General features: G+C 37.9%; 2 protein-coding genes across 2 annotated transcripts; both read left to right on the top strand.

The window, feature by feature from the left end:
- The first annotated feature begins 3,364 nt into the window (after window positions 1-3,364).
- On the top strand, window positions 3,365-5,595 carry LOC110885910 (ylmG homolog protein 2, chloroplastic). Its single transcript, XM_022133642.2, has 3 exons — window positions 3,365-3,774; window positions 4,772-4,971; window positions 5,061-5,595. The coding sequence occupies exons 1-3, from the start codon at window positions 3,487-3,489 to the stop codon at window positions 5,344-5,346; spliced, it is 774 nt and encodes a 257-aa protein (XP_021989334.1). The 5' UTR covers window positions 3,365-3,486; the 3' UTR covers window positions 5,347-5,595.
- Window positions 5,596-14,432: 8,837 nt separating this feature from the next.
- LOC110882791 (G-type lectin S-receptor-like serine/threonine-protein kinase At4g27290) lies at window positions 14,433-17,047 on the top strand. Its single transcript, XM_022130725.2, is given in 8 exon segments — window positions 14,433-14,808; window positions 14,878-14,997; window positions 15,076-15,209; window positions 15,352-15,562; window positions 15,637-15,874; window positions 15,982-16,132; window positions 16,743-16,830; window positions 16,833-17,047. Coding segments are annotated over 8 exon segments (1,533 nt in total).
- The last annotated feature ends 4,596 nt before the right edge of the window (window positions 17,048-21,643 follow it).

Below are 21,643 nucleotides of genomic sequence, written 5' to 3'. Positions count from 1 at the left end.
CCGTTGAGTGGGTCAAACTCAAAAGAAAATAGCAAGAAACATGAGTAGAAATTAGATACAGAAGTTTTGCTATAATTTTCTAATTCTCAATAATAAATCCTATGGCTCTTATATAGCCTCTTCTAAACAACCGAAACAATAAAATCTAAACTAATTCCTAACAAATTGGAGAACGTTGCTCATCCCACGTTTCCATTATTCTCAAGACTAATTCAAACTAATTATTATTATTATTATTATTATTATTATTATTATTATTATTATTATTATTATCTAAATAAAATGGAAGTTGCAACTGGTTGCATGCATGCGTAATACTTGGCCTTTTGGGTTCATGCACATGCATCATCTTGGACTTCTTTGCTGGTACATAACAATCCACCCTTCTCGAACTTGCCTTGTCCTCAAGGCAAAAAATCCAGATACGACTTGGTGGAAACCACGACGGACGCCACTCGAGTTGTACGGTAACATTCTGAGCCGTTTCCATTAAACACCACGGTGGTCGCCACTCGGGTAACCCAGCCACCTCTTTGATTGATGTCATTGGTTTCGTTGTTGGCAGTGATCTCACAACCTTCAACTTAGAAGAAACCATTGATGTCTGAATCAGAATTGGGGTAAGTGTTGGTTTGGATGACGGCTTGGTCGCAGTGGCTTTTTGCGGTGACGGAACGAGTGTTGGAGCTAATGGGGTTGGTACAGGTTTTTGGGTTGGTTTTGGAATGGCGGCTGTTGGAGGTGTGTCGGCAGCGGGTGACGAGGTTGGTGGTGCGTTGACGGAAACGGGTTGCAGTGTAGAAAAAATGGGTGAGGTTGCCCATCTTCTAGACTCGTTTTTGAGAAGACCAATCATCTCAAAAAGCATCAACTCGATTCGATCCATCGAAGCATTCCATTCACGAGCGTCCATGATTCACGGGTGGATCACGGTGGCTCTGATACCAAATGATATGAACCAATAGGATTTGTGCTAAATAACCCGTTGAGTGGGTCAAACTCAAAAGAAAATAGCAAGAAACATGAGTAGAAATTAGATACAGAAGTTTTGCTATAATTTTCTAATTCTCAATAATAAATCCTATGGCTCTTATATAGCCTCTTCTAAACAACCGAAACAATAAAATCTAAACTAATTCCTAACAAATTGGAGAACGTTGCTCATCCCACGTTTCCATTATTCTCAAGACTAATTCAAACTAATTATTATTATTATTATTATTATTATTATTATTATTATTATTATTATTATTATTATTATTATCTAAATAAAATGGAAGTTGCAACTGGTTGCATGCATGCGTAATACTTGGCCTTTTGGGTTCATGCACATGCATCATCTTGGACTTCTTTGCTGGTACATAACAGAAAAATATGGAATTTAAAGATTGAACACCTCATCATGCCTTCAAAATAGAGAGAGTTCAACTCGTAAATGGCTTTGTATTTTTCTCACTAAAAATAGATCCAAATTTTAGGGACCCCAATTCAGTTTTTTTTTTTTTTTTTTTTTTTCACAGGGCCCCGAGGCCCAAATCTCTATTTTTTCTTCTAAGCCCAATTCTAAAGATCCAGATGTCAAAAAAAGTCTCTTGCAAGTTTCAAAGTCCAAGAGAAGTCACCGCACACGTTCATCATGTAGGCCCAATTCAATATTTGCAATTCAATTTTGCAGATAGTCTACTACCTGTTCAATATTATCAGGTTTCAAAGGTACCTTTTGAAATTTTGATATTTCTTTCTGATAGTGGGTAACAGTTCTTAAATTTCATAGTGCTTAAATTTTACAAATGACTATAACCTAGTTATTATAATAACAATTTTAAGAGTTTTTACAATTTTTTTACTTATATTATAAATTATCAAAAAAAAAAAAAAAATAGTAAAAGAAAAAAAGAAAGGCATAGGATATTTCTTTCTGAAGTAATTGAATTATTTTTCATTGCTGTATATTTGAAGTAAGGGCGGATATTAAGGTGAGGATTTTGAAATAAGCGATGTTGTCAATCTATGATATCAAACTGATTACAAAAAAAAAATCAGTTTTTGATTAAAACGATTTTTTAGGGATGAGATACTGACACGTAACATTTTTTTAAGGAGTAAGATGATATAAGCAATTAGAAATAGTAGATTAGTTACCTAAAAGTATCTTTATCTATACATGGCAACCTACACGATCGTCCTATGCCATCTTTACTTCTTTAGCATTGGGAGCGTGCATCTTAGCGCTGTGGTGAAAAGCAAAAACAGGTGGGATGACAACTTTATATAAATAGAAATTAATGTTACAATAACTTCTTTAATTAATTTATAAAAAAAACTTGCAAATGTATTTATAAAAACTTTGGTGGGGTGTTTAGGGGTTTTCCTAGCGGAGCTTGAACGAAAACTTAATTGGAGTGAGACTCTCAAAAACCAAATCGGTAGGGGCTGGACTATTAAAAATCCGATATTTTACACTAATTTCGGAAATTTTCGGTAAAATTAACAATACGAGCGAAAAATCATTGGGGACCGGGGGTGCCTAGCCTCGATAAAGCTTCACCAGTGGTTTTCCCATAAGGGTTTCCTCTTGATGAGGTCTTAAGTTCGATATTATAAAATTTATAAAAAAAATAACTAGATATTATAAAATTTGTAAACTCTTATATATAATCTTAAAGGACAAAGTCGGTGGGGTTTCCCACTGGCTTTGCCTCCCTGCCCCTGTACTTTCATGGTTTTGCAATTTTAGTCCATTGACTTTGTATTGTAACCTTCAAAGTTTCATAAAATGACAAATTTAGTCCCTAAACCTTCTACTTTGAATTTCCAAAACCACAACCTCATCTTTTAAATTTTGTCAGCACCAACCCTCTACTTGGGTTTTCCACCATCACCCCCTTAACTCTTACATAGTTACGCCACCAACCCTCTTCTTTTACATTCCACCAACATCCCCTCATCTTTTACACATTTCCGCCAACACCCCTATACTTTTACACTTTGTCTTTTTTAGACTTTGCTTTTTTACCCCTTGCACTATTACTCCATTTTGACACCCCGCCCAACTTTAAAAAAATTGCAATTGTAATCCCTAGACTACTTCTACTTTTGCAAATGCCAATGCATTGTGTTTTACGAAATGTCTTAGGCCTTGTGTTTTACATTTTGTGTCTACCTTTGTGTTTTACACTTTTTTTAATTGTCTTTTACGCACTGCGTTTTACGAATCATGTTTTTTCTTACTATATGTTTCCACCCGTCGCGCACCGCCGCAACGCTGGGCAAAATACTAGTTTTATGTTATTTATCACATTAAATATCTTAAAAATAAATTATTATTATTGTTATTTACATTAAATATCTTAAATAAATTTAGTATTATTTTTTTCCTTCCTGTATGTGGGAAGTTGGGCTCCAACCATATCCTATCTTCGATCTCTCACATACTCCCCTTTTCAAGTCCCAAAACCAAACAACAAATCACCATAAACAACCACAATGCATCCTCCATCATCTTCATCTTCATCTTCAAACGATTCATCTGATCACAATAATAAGATCGCCATAATAGGTCTACCACTTTCCACTCTCCACACCTCCTCTCTCTCCTTCTTCAAACCCACCAATCATTTCCAAAAACTCGTCACTGAATCTTCCACCACTTTGATTTGCAACATTCAAAACTCCATTGACAAATGCTTCACTTCTCTCCATCTTTTTGCTTCCCAAAACCCCCTTTTCACCAAGTTGCAGTCACTTTGCAACGAATACCACAACTTCTGTCAGGTAATGTTATCTTTGTGCCTATGTTTCTGTTGGTTTATTTGCAATTGATATAGTATCAGTTCATAGTATTGTTAGTTGAGTGTGTGCCTGTCGAAATTAGGGTTTTGTTTTTGTTATTTTTTATGTCATTAAATGGTAACACAGTTTTGCCAATTGTTGCATTGGTAGATGATGGAAATGTGTTAACTTTGATGCCCAGATTAGTTTAAAATAGAGGCAACAGAATAAATGGGTCGGATAACGGGTCAAAATGAGAACTTTTAGTGAAAGTTAAAACAGTCCGGGTTGGATTGACCCTCCAACAATTTTATAAAAATTTTATAATGTATCAAACATATGATTATAAAAGCTATGTTATTATAATTCTTTTTGAGTTATTTGCTTTAGGAGGTGTATGCATTTGAATAAACGTTTTCGGCAAGTTTTGGCCCTTTCAAGACCTATTTCATTTGTAAAAAGCTTTTATAGTTTTATACATTTGACCCGTTATAGACAAAATATAACCTCAATTAACCCATTTGAATACTTGTTTTGGGCAAGTTTTGACCCGTTTCGCCTATTTTATTTGTAATTAAGATTTAAAATTTTATCCGTTTGGCTCATTAGAGATGGAATGTAACCCCAATCAACCCATTTATATGTGGTTGAGTTGACCTTTTTTTAAACTCCACTATTTCAGATTAACTATATTTATATGTTTTAGGAAGTTGTATGTATTTAAATACACACGTTTTGGGCAAGTTTTGGCCCGTTCGTGACCTATTTCATTTGTGGTAAACATGCATAGCTTTATACATTTGACCCGTTATAGACAATATATATCCTTAATCAACCCTTTTGAATGCATGTTCTGGGCAAATTTTGACCCGTTTCGCCTATTTCATTTGTAATAAACTTAAAATTTTATCCATTTGACCCGTTAGAGATAGAATATTACCTCAATCAACCTATATATATGTCGTTGAGTTGACCTTTTTTCTAAACTTCTCTGTTTCAGATTAACTACAGAAATCTGAGGAATCAAAGATCTATATCGAATCATGATTTTGCTGCCATTATTCCAGGAGATTCAGTAGCAGGGCTTGTGGTATCTAATGGTGTTCTCAATTTCTTAAACATTTACAACACATTGTTGGTTGTGAGGCTGGTTCTCACCTGGTTTCCCAACTCACCTCCAGCCATCGTTAATCCCCTCAGGTATCTTTCTTGAAAACCGCAACCCTATTCAACATTCGCTAAATTAAACACAGATTGATCCAATGTTTGTTGGGCTCTTTGTTCTGCAGCACTTTATGTGACCCGTATTTGAACATCTTTCGTGGGGTCATCCCGCCGCTTGGAGGGACATTAGATCTTTCTCCAATCCTTGCATTCCTTGTGCTGAACGCGTTAACTAGCACTGCTTCTGCACTTCCTGCTGAGCTTCCATCAACAGAATCATCTCAAAAGGGCCCGTCGTCTCAAACGAGCTCGTTGTTTCATACTTCAATATCGCATCTTACCTCGTCCCAAAAGAAATGGATGAAAAGATTGAATACAAAAAGGTCAAACGACTCGGGCATTGATGAGTAAAGCATGGATGGATAAAGTGTTCAGCAACTATATGAACTGTTGAGTTGATTATTTCTATTATAGTCTTTTTGGTGTATGATATTTTTTTAATTTGTATTTTCTGAAGTTGAAGTCACCTTTCACACCATTTATTTTGAACAAAGTCATAATTCAATAGATGTGGCAATGGGTCAAAACAGACTACTATTGTAAAAGTTGACTTAAAACGGTCTAGATGGGTTAGCACCATCCGTGACCATTGTTTGTTTCCATTACATACTCGTTCTCACCGCCACCAGCTCCATCAACAAGGGTGGATCTAAGTACAATGAGTCGGGTGCACAGGAATCCACTGGGTTTCGGATTTTTGGTAGAATGGCTATATAAATTTTGGAGTGAACCCGTAGATTAAAAGAAACAAGTGTTTCAGTGGTAAGAGGATGAAATGCTAAACAACTATAGGTAGTTTTTTTAATTCGTAGAGAACATCGTATTTATATTACATGATTTTTAATTTCTAATGACGATGCTTTATATTATTGTCTCGTCTTTTTTACTATGTGATGAATCTAACCTGACCCAGACCGCTGAACTGACCCATCTTTTTATGTCTGGTCCTGTGAAATTATAGCATCTAAAAACTGTGAAACCATTGGAAAACAAAATTCCTGGATCCGCCACTATCCACCACCATTGTCACCACCGGCACCACCGCCTCCCTAACGTCTCCACCTTCCCTGTCGCCACCACTATCACCTACGTCTATGCCACCATAGTTTTTGCCTCCACCACCGCCTCACATTACTTCCTCGAGACCATCTTGCCGTTGTAACCGCCACCGCCCCTCAAGCTGTTACTCATCGTCACTTGTCGTTATAAAAAAAGTTACGATGGGTTAACCTATTTTAATATTCTTTTATATAACCTCCTTCTCTCTCTCACCCACACACAATAGAAACCGTGAGAACTCATAAAAAAGCAAAAAAGTTCAGTTTTTCTAATACTACCATTATTGTTGTTAAAATACAACATAAAAATGGATTTACTCTTCAATTAGTTCATCTCTCATCTTTTAATTGCTCTTAACAATTTTTTTACAAATGTGTAAAAGGTAAAAACTTACACATGTGGAAATGGTAAACTTATGATATCTAATTTTTTTAAGAATGTAAATTTAAATGTTTATTTTTTTTTACGTTCAGGATATAATGTGTTCATGAACACTTACCGAACGAGATTTTCTGTTCGTTTTCTTTCATTGAGGAAAGGAACGTGTTCACGAACACAAACGAACATAGATAAAATCGCCAAAGATAACGGTGGCTAGAGGAGGATGGTGAGAGAGAGCAGTGCTAGACCTTGAAGCCCTAAGCGTTGAACGAATGTCAATAGTATTTTTCGATGTGAATAATGAGAAGGAAATCAGAGCGGTGCATAACCAAGGTGGAGACATGGTTTCCTATTTTATTTGCTTAAGAATTAAAGAATATAAAAAGTTTAGATAAAATAAATAAATGCAAAAAAAATCTTTAATAAACAACATAAACAAACGAATATTCACGAACACATTACGGAACGTTCACAAACGTAATTGAATAAACAAGACATCTGTTTATGTTCGTTTGTTTAAGTAACTGAACGAAAATTGTTAGTTCATTATTCTTTCACTGATAGATATTCTCAAATAAATGTATCCACCGCTATATGTTAGTCAATAGTCTATCAAAATGTCTAAAATATTATTTGATATATAATAACTTAAAAATTGTAGACCAACGTTGTTTTACAAATAGGTAAACCTGATTATAAAATGTCGTACCTTTCTCAGACAACCCAAAATAAAATAAAAAAGTTTCATTACCTTAAGTCTTATGATAATGATAGTTATAACAATTTGTTGTGTTTTTTTCCGACAATTCAAAATAAAAAAGTAAAACAGTTTCCATTACCTTAATTCGTTACCTAATTACGCACGTTAAATATTGAATCTATGATCTGGGCTAGTCCAACAATTGCGACATTGGGGCTAGTTGATGTACTATATCAATACCTACGTGATGCGTTAAAATCGTATTTTTATTTAGTTTATTTATTTTTTGCAAGGGTTCAAGACCATTATGGTTTTTATTTGTTTTTGTGGGTTGTTTTGGTAACTTTGTAATTGGTTTGATTTAAACCCTAATGCTATCCATCCCTGGAGATCGTCCAGAGAATTTGTTTTCACCCTTCTTCTAGTTTTTCTCCAATCTAACCCTATCAAGGGTATCAGAGCCGTTCCGATCCTTCATCGGAACTCTTTGCCGCCCCCCACCATGACCAACACCCGCAACAATGAAATCGACAACACCCTCAAGTCTCACGACAAAGCTATCAATGACATCCAGACTGCACTCGCAGCCCTCATCAAACAGCAAGAACAATCTTCCAAACAGCAGGAGGAGATCCTGAAGGCCGTGCGCGACAAAGCAGTTAACTCGTCGGGCAGTTCCTTCGGATCTGTTTCGGGACCAGAGGTTGATTCACGGGGTACCAAGCCATTCAGAATTGGTAAGATTGACTTTCCAAAATTCTCGGGTGAAGATGTGGAGGGTTGGGTTTACCGTTGCGAGCACTTCTTCGCAATGGACGAAACCCCGGATGAGACCAAGCTTCGCTGTGCCGCCGTTCACCTGGAAGGCGATGCATTACAATGGCATCGGGCTTTCATGAAAACCAGGAACGCTACCGTGGCTGAGATTCCGTGGAATGACTATGTTCAATCCATCTCAGCCCGTTTTTCGGATGCGTTATTCGAAGACCCGCTGGAGGAGATGGCATCCCTAACACAAACAGGTTCGCTGCAAGAGTTGAATATGGCCTTCGACTCCTTGCTGAATAAGGTATCGTTAAGCGAAACCCAAGCTGTGAGCCTTTACCTTAAAGCCCTCAAACCCGACATCCGAGGACCGGTTAAAATGTTCAAACCTCGTACGTTGCACGAGGCGTACGGGTTGGCCAAGACCCAAGCCCTTAACAACGAAACCTGGGAAGAAAAGTTCACGGGAGGAAAATGGACAGGGGGATCATCGAAGGCAGCCATACTAAAATCACCCCGCCTACTAACGCCGCTAAACTACCACTTTTACCCACCCCCAACACCAACCGAACTCCAAACAGCCCCAGTAAGCCATTTAACAATCAAAGGCGTCTAACCAGCAAAGAATTGGAACAAAAACGAGCGAAAGGCGAGTGTTTTTGGTGCACGGAAAAGTTTGTACCCGGGCATAAGTGTGCGACGCCCCGTAAGCAACTTTACATTATTGAAGCTGACGATGAAGAGGATAAGTCCGTGGAGGAAACGGGGTCTGACGAGGAGGATGAAGCAGAACATCAGATCTCCATACACGCACTAACGGGTATTCCGTCCTACTCAACGATGCGGGTAAACGGGTCGATGGGTACGCATCAACTGCATATACTTATTGATTCGGGGTCGACACATAACTTCCTTAACGAAAGGTTGGCCAAGAAATTAGAGTGCGAGTCACTGTCCATAGCACCGGTAACAGTGGGGGTGGCGGACGGAAAAAAACTTACGAGTACCCAAGTTTGCCGAGAATTCCAATGGAACATGCAAGGGAATTGGTTCACAACCGAGGTATTATTGTTGCCACTTGAGAGTTACGACATGATTCTAGGGGTGCAATGGCTTCTACCGTTGAACGACATCTTGTGGAATTTTCAAAAAATGACAATGAAATTTGAGCTAGAGGGTAAGAGTTATGAATTGAAAGGGCTACAGAGTAATTTGTTTGCAGTTTGTTCTCTTGAAAAAATGGGTAAGCACGCTAGAGCGGGGGACTTGCAGTTATTCAGTTTGCATTTAACCAACGGGGAACATGATGACACTTACCATTCTCGAGTGGTGAACATCCCGGTTGGAGATAAGGGAGCCGGCCGGTGGAAGGATTTGGTGGCTCGGTTTCCACAGGTCTTCGAGGTACCCACGGGCTTACCGCCTAAGCGCCCGTTTGATCACAAAATTGTGTTAAAAGAAGGTACAACGCCCATTAGTATCCGTCCGTACCGATACCCAGCGGTTCAAAAAGATGTAATCGAAAAAACGACTCGTGTATTACTAGACTCGGGGATCGTTCAGAATAGTCAAAGCTCGTTCGCGGCCCCGGTCGTTCTTGTGAAAAAGAAAGACTGCCAGTGGCGGATGTGTATGGATTATAGGCGCCTCAACGAAGCCACGGTGAAAGATAAGTTCCCCATTCCTCTCATCAACGAGTTGCTAGATGAATTGGCGGGAGCTAGTTTTTTTTCGAAGTTGGATCTGCGATCCGGGTACCATCAGGTGAGAATGGCAGTAGAGGACATACCGAAAACAGCATTTCGTACTCACGAGGGGCACTATGAATTTCTCGTCATGCCTTTCGGCTTGACCAACGCTCCAGCAACGTTTCAGGCCCTCATGAATTATATATTTAAGCCCACGCTCAGAAAGGGGGTATTAGTTTTTTTGATGACATACTCGTCTATAGCCGAAGTGAAGAAGACCACCGTTTACACTTGGAAAAGGTTCTCTCGATCATGCAAGCTAACCAGTTGTTCGCGAAGGAATCAAAGTGTGTGTTTGGGGGCCGAGCAATTGAGTACCTGGGTCATATTATAGCGAGGGAAGGGGTGAGCACGGATCCGAAAAAAATCGAAGCGGTACAACAATGGCCGATACCGAAGACAGTCAAGCAACTTAGGGGGTTTTTGGGCTTAGCCGGGTACTACCGGCGATTCATACGTTCCTTCGGAATGATCGCTCGACCACTCACCGACCTGCTGAAAAAGGACGCGTTTAAGTGGGGAACGGAAGCGCAGGACGCTTTTGAAAGACTCAAGGCAGCACTTACCTCAGCCCCGGTTCTAATGTTACCCGATCCCACCAAGCCGTTTGTGATTGAAACCGATGCATCAGCAGGGGGAATAAGGGCGGTTTTGATGCAAGACCGACACCCGGTTTCTTTTTTATCGAAGGCGTTGTCTCCTCGGCAGAATGCGTTGTCCGTATATGAGAAGGAACTACTAGCCATCATGTTAGCTGTAAAACAGTGGCACTACTACCTCATCACGGGGTCATTTGTTATTTGTACGGACCAAAAAAGTCTTAAACATTTGCTCACTCAAAAGGTAACCATCCCCCTTCAACATAAATGGCTAGCTAAACTCATGGGCTACGACTACTCCATCGAGTATAAAAAAGGGCGAGAAAACATGGTAGCCGAGGCGTTGTCTCGAGTGCAAGGGTCGGAATTATTTGCTACCGCGGTATCACAACTAGAGCCGTTGTTGTTCGACCGAATAGTAGAGAGTCAAAAAAAACGACATTGATTTGCAACAGTTGGTGACTAAGGTCAAAGATGGGGAGAGTCATGTGAAATATAAGTGGAATGGCAAGTGGTTGACTAGAGGTAACCGAATGGTGGTGGGTAACGATACCGCTCTACGGGAAGAAATGGTGAAATTGTGCCATGAATCTCCAATAGGAGGGCATTCGGGAGTGAGAGCCACGGTACAAAGGGTGAAGGGACTGTTCTTTTGGAAGAGGATAAACAAGGTGGTACGAAGGGTGGTGCATAAATGTGACGTGTGCATGCGAGCGAAGACCGAGAATGTCGCCTCGCCCGGGTTGATGCAGCCCCTACCCGTACCCGAGATGATTTTCTCGGACATATCGATGGATTTTATAGGCGGGTTGCCAAGGGTTAAGAGTAAGGATACCGTCTTCGTGGTTGTGGATCGCTTGACGAAATACAGCCATTTTATGTTGTTGGGTCACCCTTATTCAGCCAAGGATGTAGCCCAAGTTTTTTTTGACAACGTGTACAAGCTGCATGGGTGCCCGAGTTCGATAGTGTCTGACCGCGATCCGATTTTTTTGAGTTCTTTTTGGAAAGAATTTTTACATCTACAAGGGATAGAGGCAAAATTATCCACGGCATACCACCCGCAAACGGATGGCCAAACGGAGGTGGTAAACCGGTGTTTGGAAGGGTATTTACGATGCATGGTTATGGAACGTCCTCACACGTGGGTCAAATGGGTCGCTATGGCCGAATGGTGGTACAATACCACGTTTCATTCTTCTTTGGGTCGTACACCGTTCGAGGCTTTGTATGGGTACCCTCCCCCGTTGCACATACCCTACATCCCGAAAGATGCCGTGGATATGGTGAAGTTGATGAGGTGATGCAGGATCGCGAGGCTGCTATAAAGGTACTAAGGCAATCACTTTTGACCGCCCAAAACAGGATGAAACAACAGGCTGACAAGAAGAGATCGGAAAGGGAATTTGAAACGGGTCAGTGGGTATATCTTAAGCTTCAACCCTACATGCAGAACTCACTAAGGGTGCACAAACATTCAAAACTCACTCCTAAGTATTTCAGGCCGTTTTTGATCGTAGAAAGGGTGGGCACGGTTGCGTATAAACTGGATCTCCCCGAAGACGCTCATATCCATCCGGTTTTTCATGTGTCGCTGCTTAAGGGACCGTGCGGACCGCCGGAAAAAATTGTCCCTCTTCCCGTGGAGGCCCGGTTTAATTTGCATCCACAGGCCGTGTTGGATAGGAAGCTGGTGAAGAGGGGTCATAGGGCGGTCATGAAGGTGCTCGTGCATTGGAAGGGTCAAACCACTCAAGACGCTACGTGGGAATTTCTAGACGAGCTGAAGCTGCGTTTTCCGGATTTCACGGAGCTCACTCTTGAGGACAAAAGTGGCTAAGGAGGGAGTCTTGATGCGTTAAAATCGTATTTTCATTTAGTTTATTTATGTTTTGCAAGGGTTCAGGACCATTATGGTTTTTATTTGTTTTTGTGGGTTGTTTTGGTAACTTTGTAATTGGTTTGATTTAAACCCTAATACTATCCATCCCTGGAGATCGTCCAGAGAATTTGTTTTCACCCTTCTCCTAGTTTTTCTCCAATCTAACCCTATCACTACTAGTCTAACATATATAGGATAGTTAAAACTTTTATCATACCTACAAGTCTAACATACTTGATTGACTTATAAGACCATGTGTGAATAAAGCCCTTTTGTGGGCGTTATGTGACACGTATCGTGCCACGTCACACATGGGCTTTATGGGGCGTTATATCACTAGAGCCCGTAGTCATAAAGCCCTTACCTCATCATTACTTAATTAATTAATAACCCCTTCAATTATACATACATATGTATGTATATATATGTGTGTAAGTGGGGGGAAAGGTTTGCAAATCCTTCACGCCGCTATGAACATAGCGCTGACATCAAAAAACTACCCCATAGCGCTATCCCCCACAAAAGCTTCTCCATCGCGCCCCACTACGTACACCTAAAGGAAAAACTACTTGATAAATGTTGGGTTTTGAAGGCTTTAATTACACAAAGAAAACTCACGTACAGAGAATGTGTTTGCTGCTAAAAAAAACCCTACATCTCATTCTAAAGAAAACGTACAATATATAGGAACAAACAATGACCTACTAACCCACTAACTAATAATTAGGGCCACTAACCCATTAACCCACTAACTTAATCTTGCTTAACACTTCAACATTAAAAACACATGACTAATTAAAAATACTTGACCCATTAAAAACATACTGCTACCGACCCGACTTGACCCGTCAAGATTAATCTAACATTCACCCCCTTAATCTTGACATTTTGACCCGTTTCTTTCTTGCTCGTTGATTGAACCACATAGGTTCTGGTCTTGCTCTTGCCATACGAACCGTTTAGGTTCGATTCTTTCTTTCTTTTGGCTATCGATATTTTTCTTTCTTTCTAATCGACGCATTTTCTTTCTTTCTTCATTCTGACTGGTGCTTGCTCTTTCTTATGTGTTTTCTTCTGCCCTGCAGCCAAGGGCTGCTCTCTTACTCCAAAACCACTCTGATATTCAAATGTTGGTTCAGGCCCTCAAGATCACTCACTATACACACTCAAATGATACTATCTAATATATTTGTGTAACTGAACTTAAAGAAAGAAAACGAAATGAAAAACCGATTACTATGTTCATTAACCATAGGGCTATAAATAGCTTTACACACATACTGGAACCATGCGAAAAATAATAAATTAAAACTGAGTCAACCTAAATAATCGTGCACTTCAACAAACTTCCCAACGTTCACATGCACTAAAGAGTCGGTCAACCTTTTGGACTCCTTCTCTCATGTGCAGAAATACTTCAAGCCCATTAAGCTAAACTCTTGCTGACTCAATGAAAGTCCTTCAAGATTATCCAACAATAAAAAGATTTCTCTTCATGCTCTTTCTCTACAGCGTTTCTCTCTATACACTCATATATACACATCTATTACACTCATGACATATTCAATAGGACATAATTATTCTTGATACCATATTGACTCCTCCTCGAAGGTGGTCCGGAGGCTACAACCTTGGTACCGCTTTAATTACCCCGTCTCCGTATCGGTTTTGTAGTGTAATTTTTTTCCGTTTTTTTTTTTTTACAAATGATACCTCTGATCCAAATAGTATGCCCCTAAATTTTTGGGCTAGATCCGCCACTACGCTTCTAACAGATTTGGACTTGATATGACCCGAGAAAGTTAGAATCAGGGCAATACGACCACAAGAACCAATTAAGACATATATACACTGCCACACGATTGCCTACTATTTCATTTTGTACTTTTAAGTTTTTGTCTGTTTTTATGAGAACTTTTATATAAGGAAGAAATAAATTAAATTGAGAGAAACTTTTGTGAGAATATCAGGGTAACTGCATGGTTTTAAATTTGAATATTTTTATTTATATAATTTAGTTTTCAGTTAACGTGTGTCTTATCTATGTAACTTGAACTTTTTAATATTGGCTATAAATGAAAATATGAAGATCAAATCTTTGACGAAAAACCTACAACATTCCACAATTTTAGCAGTTTATCTATTTTTTTTGTCGGTGAATTCATAGACATGTCTATTTTAAAAAATAAAAATAAAGCAACAGTTCCTTAACTATAAAAACGAATCTAGTATGTATGTTGGTACGACAACAATTATCCAGACACCTAACTAACTAAGAACCCAATCTCCATATCAAACTATCAATGGACGCGTGGGCCATATTCTTCTTGTGTGGTTTTATTCCTTTCCATGCAGCACTAGCAGACCATACCATTACATCACCACAAGAAACCTTGGAGCAAAAACATATAGCGTTGGATTGCGGTGTAGGAGAAGGGTTTCGAAAGTATTCGTCTTTGAAACTACCAGACACACGACTACTATCGTGGGTTGATAGGAACATGACCTTAAAGCAATGTGCCACCAAATGTAGAAAGGAGTGTAATTGTACAGCTTATACGACGTTGGAAATCAAATATGGTACGGGATGTTTGTTATGGTATGATGCATTGGTCGATATGAGAACATTCCCTAATGACGGACAAGATATATACATAAGGATGGCTGCTCTTGAAATAGGTATGATACACAACTTAGTTTGATGATATGATTATTGTTTCTAATTCTGGTGTGTGTTTTTATATGTAGAAATAGATCATCAAAGGATCTACAATAGCAAGAAAAAAGTGACCTTTATCATCATCTTCGTCATCATTGTGTTCATTCTCGGATTAGCCATTTCATTAGGACAGCGTTTAAAGGCAAAAGGTGATAAACTTTTATCTTAATCTTCAATTTCATGTGGGTTTCATCGATCTGATCCAACATTGGTTGTTGGTTTTATAGGCAAGCTTATTCCACTCGGACAAAATAATGTGCTAAACCTACCGTTGTTTGATTTGCCGATGTTGTCAAGGGCAACCAACAACTTCTCAGACAACAACAAGATAGGGGAGGGTGGTTTTGGGCCAGTTTACAAGGTAATATAAGTCTTGACACTTTAAAAAATGAAAATTTTGTATTAAATTATACTCTAACCTAGAGAGAGAAATCAGAGAAGAGAAACTAAGATTTGTTTCCATTAGTTTTGATTAAAAGATATATATACTATGAATGTTTAAGGGACTTCTTGAGGATGGAAGAGAGGTTGTAGTGAAACGGCTTTCCAAGAGATCAACACAAGGAGTTGAAGAGTTCAAGAATGAGGTGATCTTCACTTCTAAGCTGCCACATCGGAATCTCGTCAAAGTTCTTGGATACAGTACCCAAGGGGAAGAAAAGTTGTTGGTTTATGAATGGATGCCTAACAAAGCGCTTGACTTGTTTCTATTTCGTAAGATCCGTATCATGTAATACAATTTATAACGAATTGGACAATATTACTTAGTAAAGCGAGTCTTTTTGCAGGTCAAACTGAGAAAAAAATACTCAATTGGTCACAACGATTTCATATCATCAATGGGGTTTCTCGAGGTCTTCTATATCTTCATCAAGATTCCATACTACGGATCATCCACCGAGATCTCAAACCTGCCAACATCTTACTTGATCGTGACATGAACCCAAAAATATCAGATTTCGACATTGCAAGAAGCTTTGGAGGAAATGAGACTCAGATAAACACAAAAAGAGTGGTTGGGACATAGTAAGATTGTGTTACCAACACTTTATCATCACATCAAGTTTATGAAAACATAATCATATATTCATGTTTGTCTAATTTGTTAAACTTTACCCACATTTTTAATGTAGTGGATACATGTCACCCGAGTATGCAAGGAACGGAATCTTCTCTGTAAAATCAGACGTATTTAGTTACGGTGTCTTAGTTTTGGAGATTGTGAGTGGGAAAAAGAATAAACAATTCTTTTTTCATGATCATAGTCACAACCTTCTTGGACATGTAAGATAAGTGGATATTTCACATGTTTAGTATCAACTAAGTTCAAATATTGTCATGATTACAGTCATGGTTGTAAAATAAGGTCTCCAAGCCCGAGTACTCTCCGAGTAATCGCTACAAGGTATGCTGCCGAGGCGACTTTATTCAACTCCGCCTAACTACTCGGAATCGATCAAAAGTTGTTAAAATTGGCCAAAATCGGATCTAGTAGGTCAAATCTGGTCGAGTTTCACTTAAAAAAATAAAACATAAATTTTATGCCTATCATATTAAAAAATGAATATCATTTACACATATTTTGTTATAAATATTAGTAAATTTATGTTATTTGATATATATTTAATTTCCAAAAACTAATTTCTTTATATTTTAACATGTCCGAGTACTCCCCGGGTACTCTCCGCCTACACCGAGTACTCTCAACTCCCCAGTCGACCGACTAGAGAGCGCCTAGCGACTTTTACAACCATGATTACAGTATAGAAATACAATTATAAAAATTATAAAGTAAATATAATCAAATCATATTCTCAAATAACTTTGTGAGAAAATAGTACAACAAACCCTAACTAATATATTATTTTGTACACTTACTAATGGTCTTCATTAGGCATGGATACTTTATAAGGAAGGAAAGAGTTTGGAACTTGTTGATGAGTCATTGATTGAGTCAATCTTTACACATGAAGTGTTGCGGTCAACCATGTGGCGTTGCTATGTGTTCAAAAAAGCCTAGAACATAGACCGGACATGTCTACAGTGGTTATGATGCTGAGCAGTGAGTGTTGTTTGCCGGAACCAAGACAACCTGGATTTTTTACAGAAGATGACAAGTTTGGGCCCGAGAGTTCACCAAGCATTCAAACACAAATTTCTAACAACAATGTCACTATCACAAACCCAGATCCTAGATAGAAACCATCACTCAAAACCTTAATACAGATAAAAAATAAAAAATAAAAATTGGTTGTTCGTAGAAATTATATTACTTTTAATTGTTTGTATATGTGAAATTATATTCTTTATATGTATAAATCGTATTTTTACATTCGAAGGTTGCATACAATTTTCAGATTAAAAAGTACACTCATAAATAATTGAAAAAGATGTACTCATTTATAGTTAAACAATTTGTAATTCTAATTACAGAAGACATTTACTTCTAGGAAAACTATTTAAAAAAACACAAAGGGTAAAAATATTTATAATTAATAACAACAACCATATAGAAAATAGTAAATAACAGTGTTTCTTTTTCTAATAATTGTTTGAAAACTGAGTTCATCCCTGGGATGTTGTTGGCGCGTTGGTGTGAAAAGAGATAATCTTTATTATAGAACTGAAAGTACAGTAAGAATGACAAGCACGGTGAACTAAACCACCGATTACAAACAATCAAACAAGTAACAGATCTTCAACCGAAGAATCTGTACTAATAAACTTGAACAGCAGCACAACTTGATGAACTCGAACAAGGAGAGAAAGCAACTGCTCTTTGAATGTTCTAGAGAGGATCTATATGACTGCTACCCTTTTTACTTCTTTGGGATGATTAACCAGCACGGAGACAAGGATAGATAAAGGCGAGGAATCCCTAGGACAGGCCCATGAAGCCGAAGCACAAGAAGGGAAGAAGCCCATAAAAAAACCTCACAAACGGTAATAAACACAAAAAAGGAAAATATATGAGAGATTGAATTGAAACAAAAATATATAGGATTTATATATTTTAACACCCCCTCTCAATTAAATGCTTGAAACAATCAAACATGTTAAGAAGCGCACATACCTTGTCATGCGGACCTGCAGATAGACCTTTTGTGAGGATATCGGCAGCTTGATCTTCAGTTTTGATTCCCACCGCTTGAATAATACCTTTAGATATTTTTTCCCTCAAAAAATAGAGATCTATTTCGAAATGTTTTGTGCGTTCATGAAATACAGGATTGGTTGCTATGGATATAGCAGCCGTGTTATCACAAAAGAGTTGAGTGGGAAGTTTAACATCAATCTTTAATTCTTTTAATAAGTTGGATATCCACATAACTTCGCATGTTGCAGCACACATAGAACGATATTCTGCTTCAGCAGAAGATCGTGAAACAGTGGACTGCTTTTTACTTTTCCATGAAACAAGGTTATTTCCTAAAAAGACACAGAACCCGGTAATAGACCTTCGGGTTCCCAAACATTTAGCCCAATCTGAGTCAGAGAAGGCTTTCATTTCCAAGGAATTCCCTTTTGCAAAGAGAATTCCTTTCCCAGGGGCACCCTTTAGATACCTTAATAATCTCATAGCAATTTTAAAGTGAGCTTGAGTGGGGGAATGCATAAATTGACTGAGATAGTGAACCGGATATGCAATATCTGGTCTGGTGTGAGAAAGATAAATTAGTTTTCCAACCAATTTTTGATAGACGGTTATATTGGTTAAAGGTTGGTTTTCCTTTTCACATAAATTGTTTAAAACATGATTGGGTTCCATGGGGTAACTTACTGGCTTACAACCAGTCATACCAAATTCAGCAAGTAAGTCAAGACAATATTTTCTTTGGGTTAAGCAAATGCCAGCAGTATTTTTAATAACTTCAAGACCCAGAAAATATTGTAAATTACCCAAGTCTTTTATAGAAAATTTTGATTTTAGTAACAACTTAATGTCACTAACATGCTTAGGGCAGCTACCAGTAATAATAATATCATCTACATAGACAAGAAGAATAATAAAACTAGAATCTTTTGTCATAGTAAACACGGAATGATCACACTTACTTTGTTCAAAACCTAGATTACGTAGAACTGAAACGAGTTTTTCGTTCCACATCCTAGGTGCTTGTTTTAGGCCATAAAGGGATCTTTTTAATCTACAAACTTTTGACCCGTTAGATTGATCATAGCCATCAGGTAAGCACATAAAGACTTCTTCATTTAGCTCACCATAGAGGAAAGCGTTATTAACATCAAGCTGAAAGATTTCCCAGTTAAAGTGGACAGCTAAGGACAGAACACATCTAATAGTGACCATTTTTACAACTAGTGAGAAAGTGTCAAAGAAGTCAATGCCTTCTTTTTGGTTAAAACCTTTAGCAACAAGTCTGGCTTTATACCTTTCTATTTCACCATTAGATTTGTACTTTATTTTATATACCCACTTACATCCAATAGCTTTCCTATTAGGAGGTAAGTCAACTATTTCCCATGTGTCATTTTTATGTAAAGCTTCAATTTCTAAATTCATAGCGTCAATCCAGTTGCTATCAGTTTTAGCTTCGAAGAAATTTTTTGGTTCACAGCTTTTATTAAGCATAGTAGCAAAACACATCCCTTCGGGAGATAAGTTAGCATAATTAAGGACCCTTTCTAGACCATATTTAACTTTCCCATCTATCACAAAATCATCAAGTTTAGAAGGAAATTTGGTATTTCTAGAAGACCTCATAAGATTAATGCTTGGTTGATCCTGAATTCCTCCCTCAGAATTGTTGTTGTCCTCATATTCAGTGTCATGCTCAGCCCTGTCTGGTCTTGATTCTTCACTACTGGGTTGCTGATTGTCAGCCATCCCAAAAGTAGCACTTGAATCAGTCGACTGCTCAGACCCATGTCCTGATGAGGTGCTTGTTTGAATACTCTCATCATTGGGAGTTTGGTCAACATTAGGGCTTTGGGTGTAGTTTAAATCAGATAAGTCAAAAAAGTTTAGGGTATTGACTTCAGATAAGGTATCAGGATCAACGGACATTTTCTTTTCTTTAAAAGGAAAAATGGTTTCATAGAACCTAACATCCCTAGAATAAAACATCACCTTTTGATCGAGACTCCAAAGTTTATAACCCTTTTTCTCATTTGAATATCCAATCAAGACACATTTTTCAGCATGTATGTTAAATTTATCAGAGTTATTTAACACAGTGCTAAAACAAAGACACCCTACCACCTTAAGTTGACTTAAGACAGGGGCAAAACCAAACAGTAGATCATACGGAGACTTCCCATTTAAGACAGATGAAGGGGTCCTGTTAATCAGATAAGCAGCAGTAAGAACACATTCAGACCAAAATTTGAGAGGAAAACCTCCTTGAAAGAGTAATGTTCTAGCAACATTTAGTAGATGTCTACGTTTTCTTTCAACGACTCCATTTTGCTGTGGGTATGGACACATGAAGTCTGATGGAGGATACCATTTTCATAACAAAAATTGTTCATTTGTTTGTTAATAAACTCTGTTCCGTTGTCACTCCTGATAATTTTAATAGGTTTACTAAACTGAGTTTTTAGCATATTGAAAAATCCTTTAATATGGAAAAAAAAACTTCCTCCTTTGACTTCATGAGATATACCCATACGGTTCTAGTGAAGTCATCTACAATAGTAAGAAAATATCTAAAACCATCCCTACTTGGAATTCTATAGGGACCCCAGACGTCTAGGTGAACAAGATCTCCTAATGATTTTGATTTGTGTTCACTTAAGGGAAATGGTTCTCTATGTTGTTTAGCCCTATGACATATTTCACAAGGTGCTAATTTAGAGTTAATTTTAATGTTTAATTCATTCTTTAAAACATGCAGAACAGGTTGAGCAGGATGTCCTAACCTAGCATGCCAGATATTAACATCACAATTAGCACTACACACCTTATTTGAAACAGAGGAGCTACCACAGAAGTAAAGACCATCAAACTGATTACCAGTCACCAGGACTTTCTTTAGATGAGAATCCTATATGTAACAGTTATGTTCATCAAAAGAAACAATAAGCTTACAATCTCTAGCAAGTTTATGAACAGAGATTAAGTTAACACAATAATTTGGAACAACAAATACATCATAGAGAATGACCTTGTCACTTAATTTTATATCACCAATTTTGGTTACTAAAGCACTAGTGCCATTAGGATGCTTAACTTTGATGTTGAATTCAGTTACATCCTTCTGATTTATAAGACAGTCATCAGTCATAACCATATGCTGATTTGCACCAGAATTAATTATCCACCCAACCTTTTTCCCATTGTTAATAAAGTTTGAAAAACAATAGATAGGTTTGGAGTCACAAGTAGGTTTTGATGTAACAAAGCTATTTAGACAAAAAGAATGTGCACACATACCAGCAAAGTTACTATTCTGAGTGTCACCCGTAGGTTTATCATTCAAGAGACTAAGCAATTGAGCAACCTGATCATTGGTTAAAGAGCTCATAACAGAAGATGAATCAGTAGTATCAGTAGTAACATTATTACTTACCCTGCTACCCTTGTTCCCACCTGTTTTAGTTTTCATCCAAGAAGGATAGCCAACAAGTTCAAAGCATTTTTCTATTGTGTGACCAGTTTTGTTACAATGAGAACATTTGAGATTAGGATTAAGAGTTTTTACCCCTTTTTTCTTAAAATCAACACTTTGATTTGCTCTGGCAGCAAAGCCAACAACACTATTAGGGTTTTTGTCAAAAAAAAATTTTGAGTGTAAATGAGACTCTTCTCTGGAGATGATTGCAAAGGCATCTTTC

This window comes from Helianthus annuus, chromosome 10, assembly GCF_002127325.2.
Source record: "Helianthus annuus cultivar XRQ/B chromosome 10, HanXRQr2.0-SUNRISE, whole genome shotgun sequence".
NCBI classification, from domain to species: Eukaryota; Viridiplantae; Streptophyta; class Magnoliopsida; order Asterales; family Asteraceae; genus Helianthus; species Helianthus annuus.
The sequence above is the reverse complement of the archived record's forward strand: the minus strand, read 5'-3'. Positions and strand labels throughout refer to the sequence as shown.

What these genes read in the sequence shown, in the direction of transcription:
- LOC110885910 (XM_022133642.2), top strand. Translation starts at nt 3,487, where the DNA reads ATGCATCCTCCATCATCTTCATCTTCATCTTCAAACGATTCATCTGAT. An exon ending in AATACCACAACTTCTGTCAG is followed by an intron (nt 3,775 to 4,771) that starts GTAATGTTATCT and finishes TCTCTGTTTCAG; the next exon opens with ATTAACTACAGAAATCTGAG. An exon ending in GCCATCGTTAATCCCCTCAG is followed by an intron (nt 4,972 to 5,060) that starts GTATCTTTCTTG and finishes TTTGTTCTGCAG; the next exon opens with CACTTTATGTGACCCGTATT.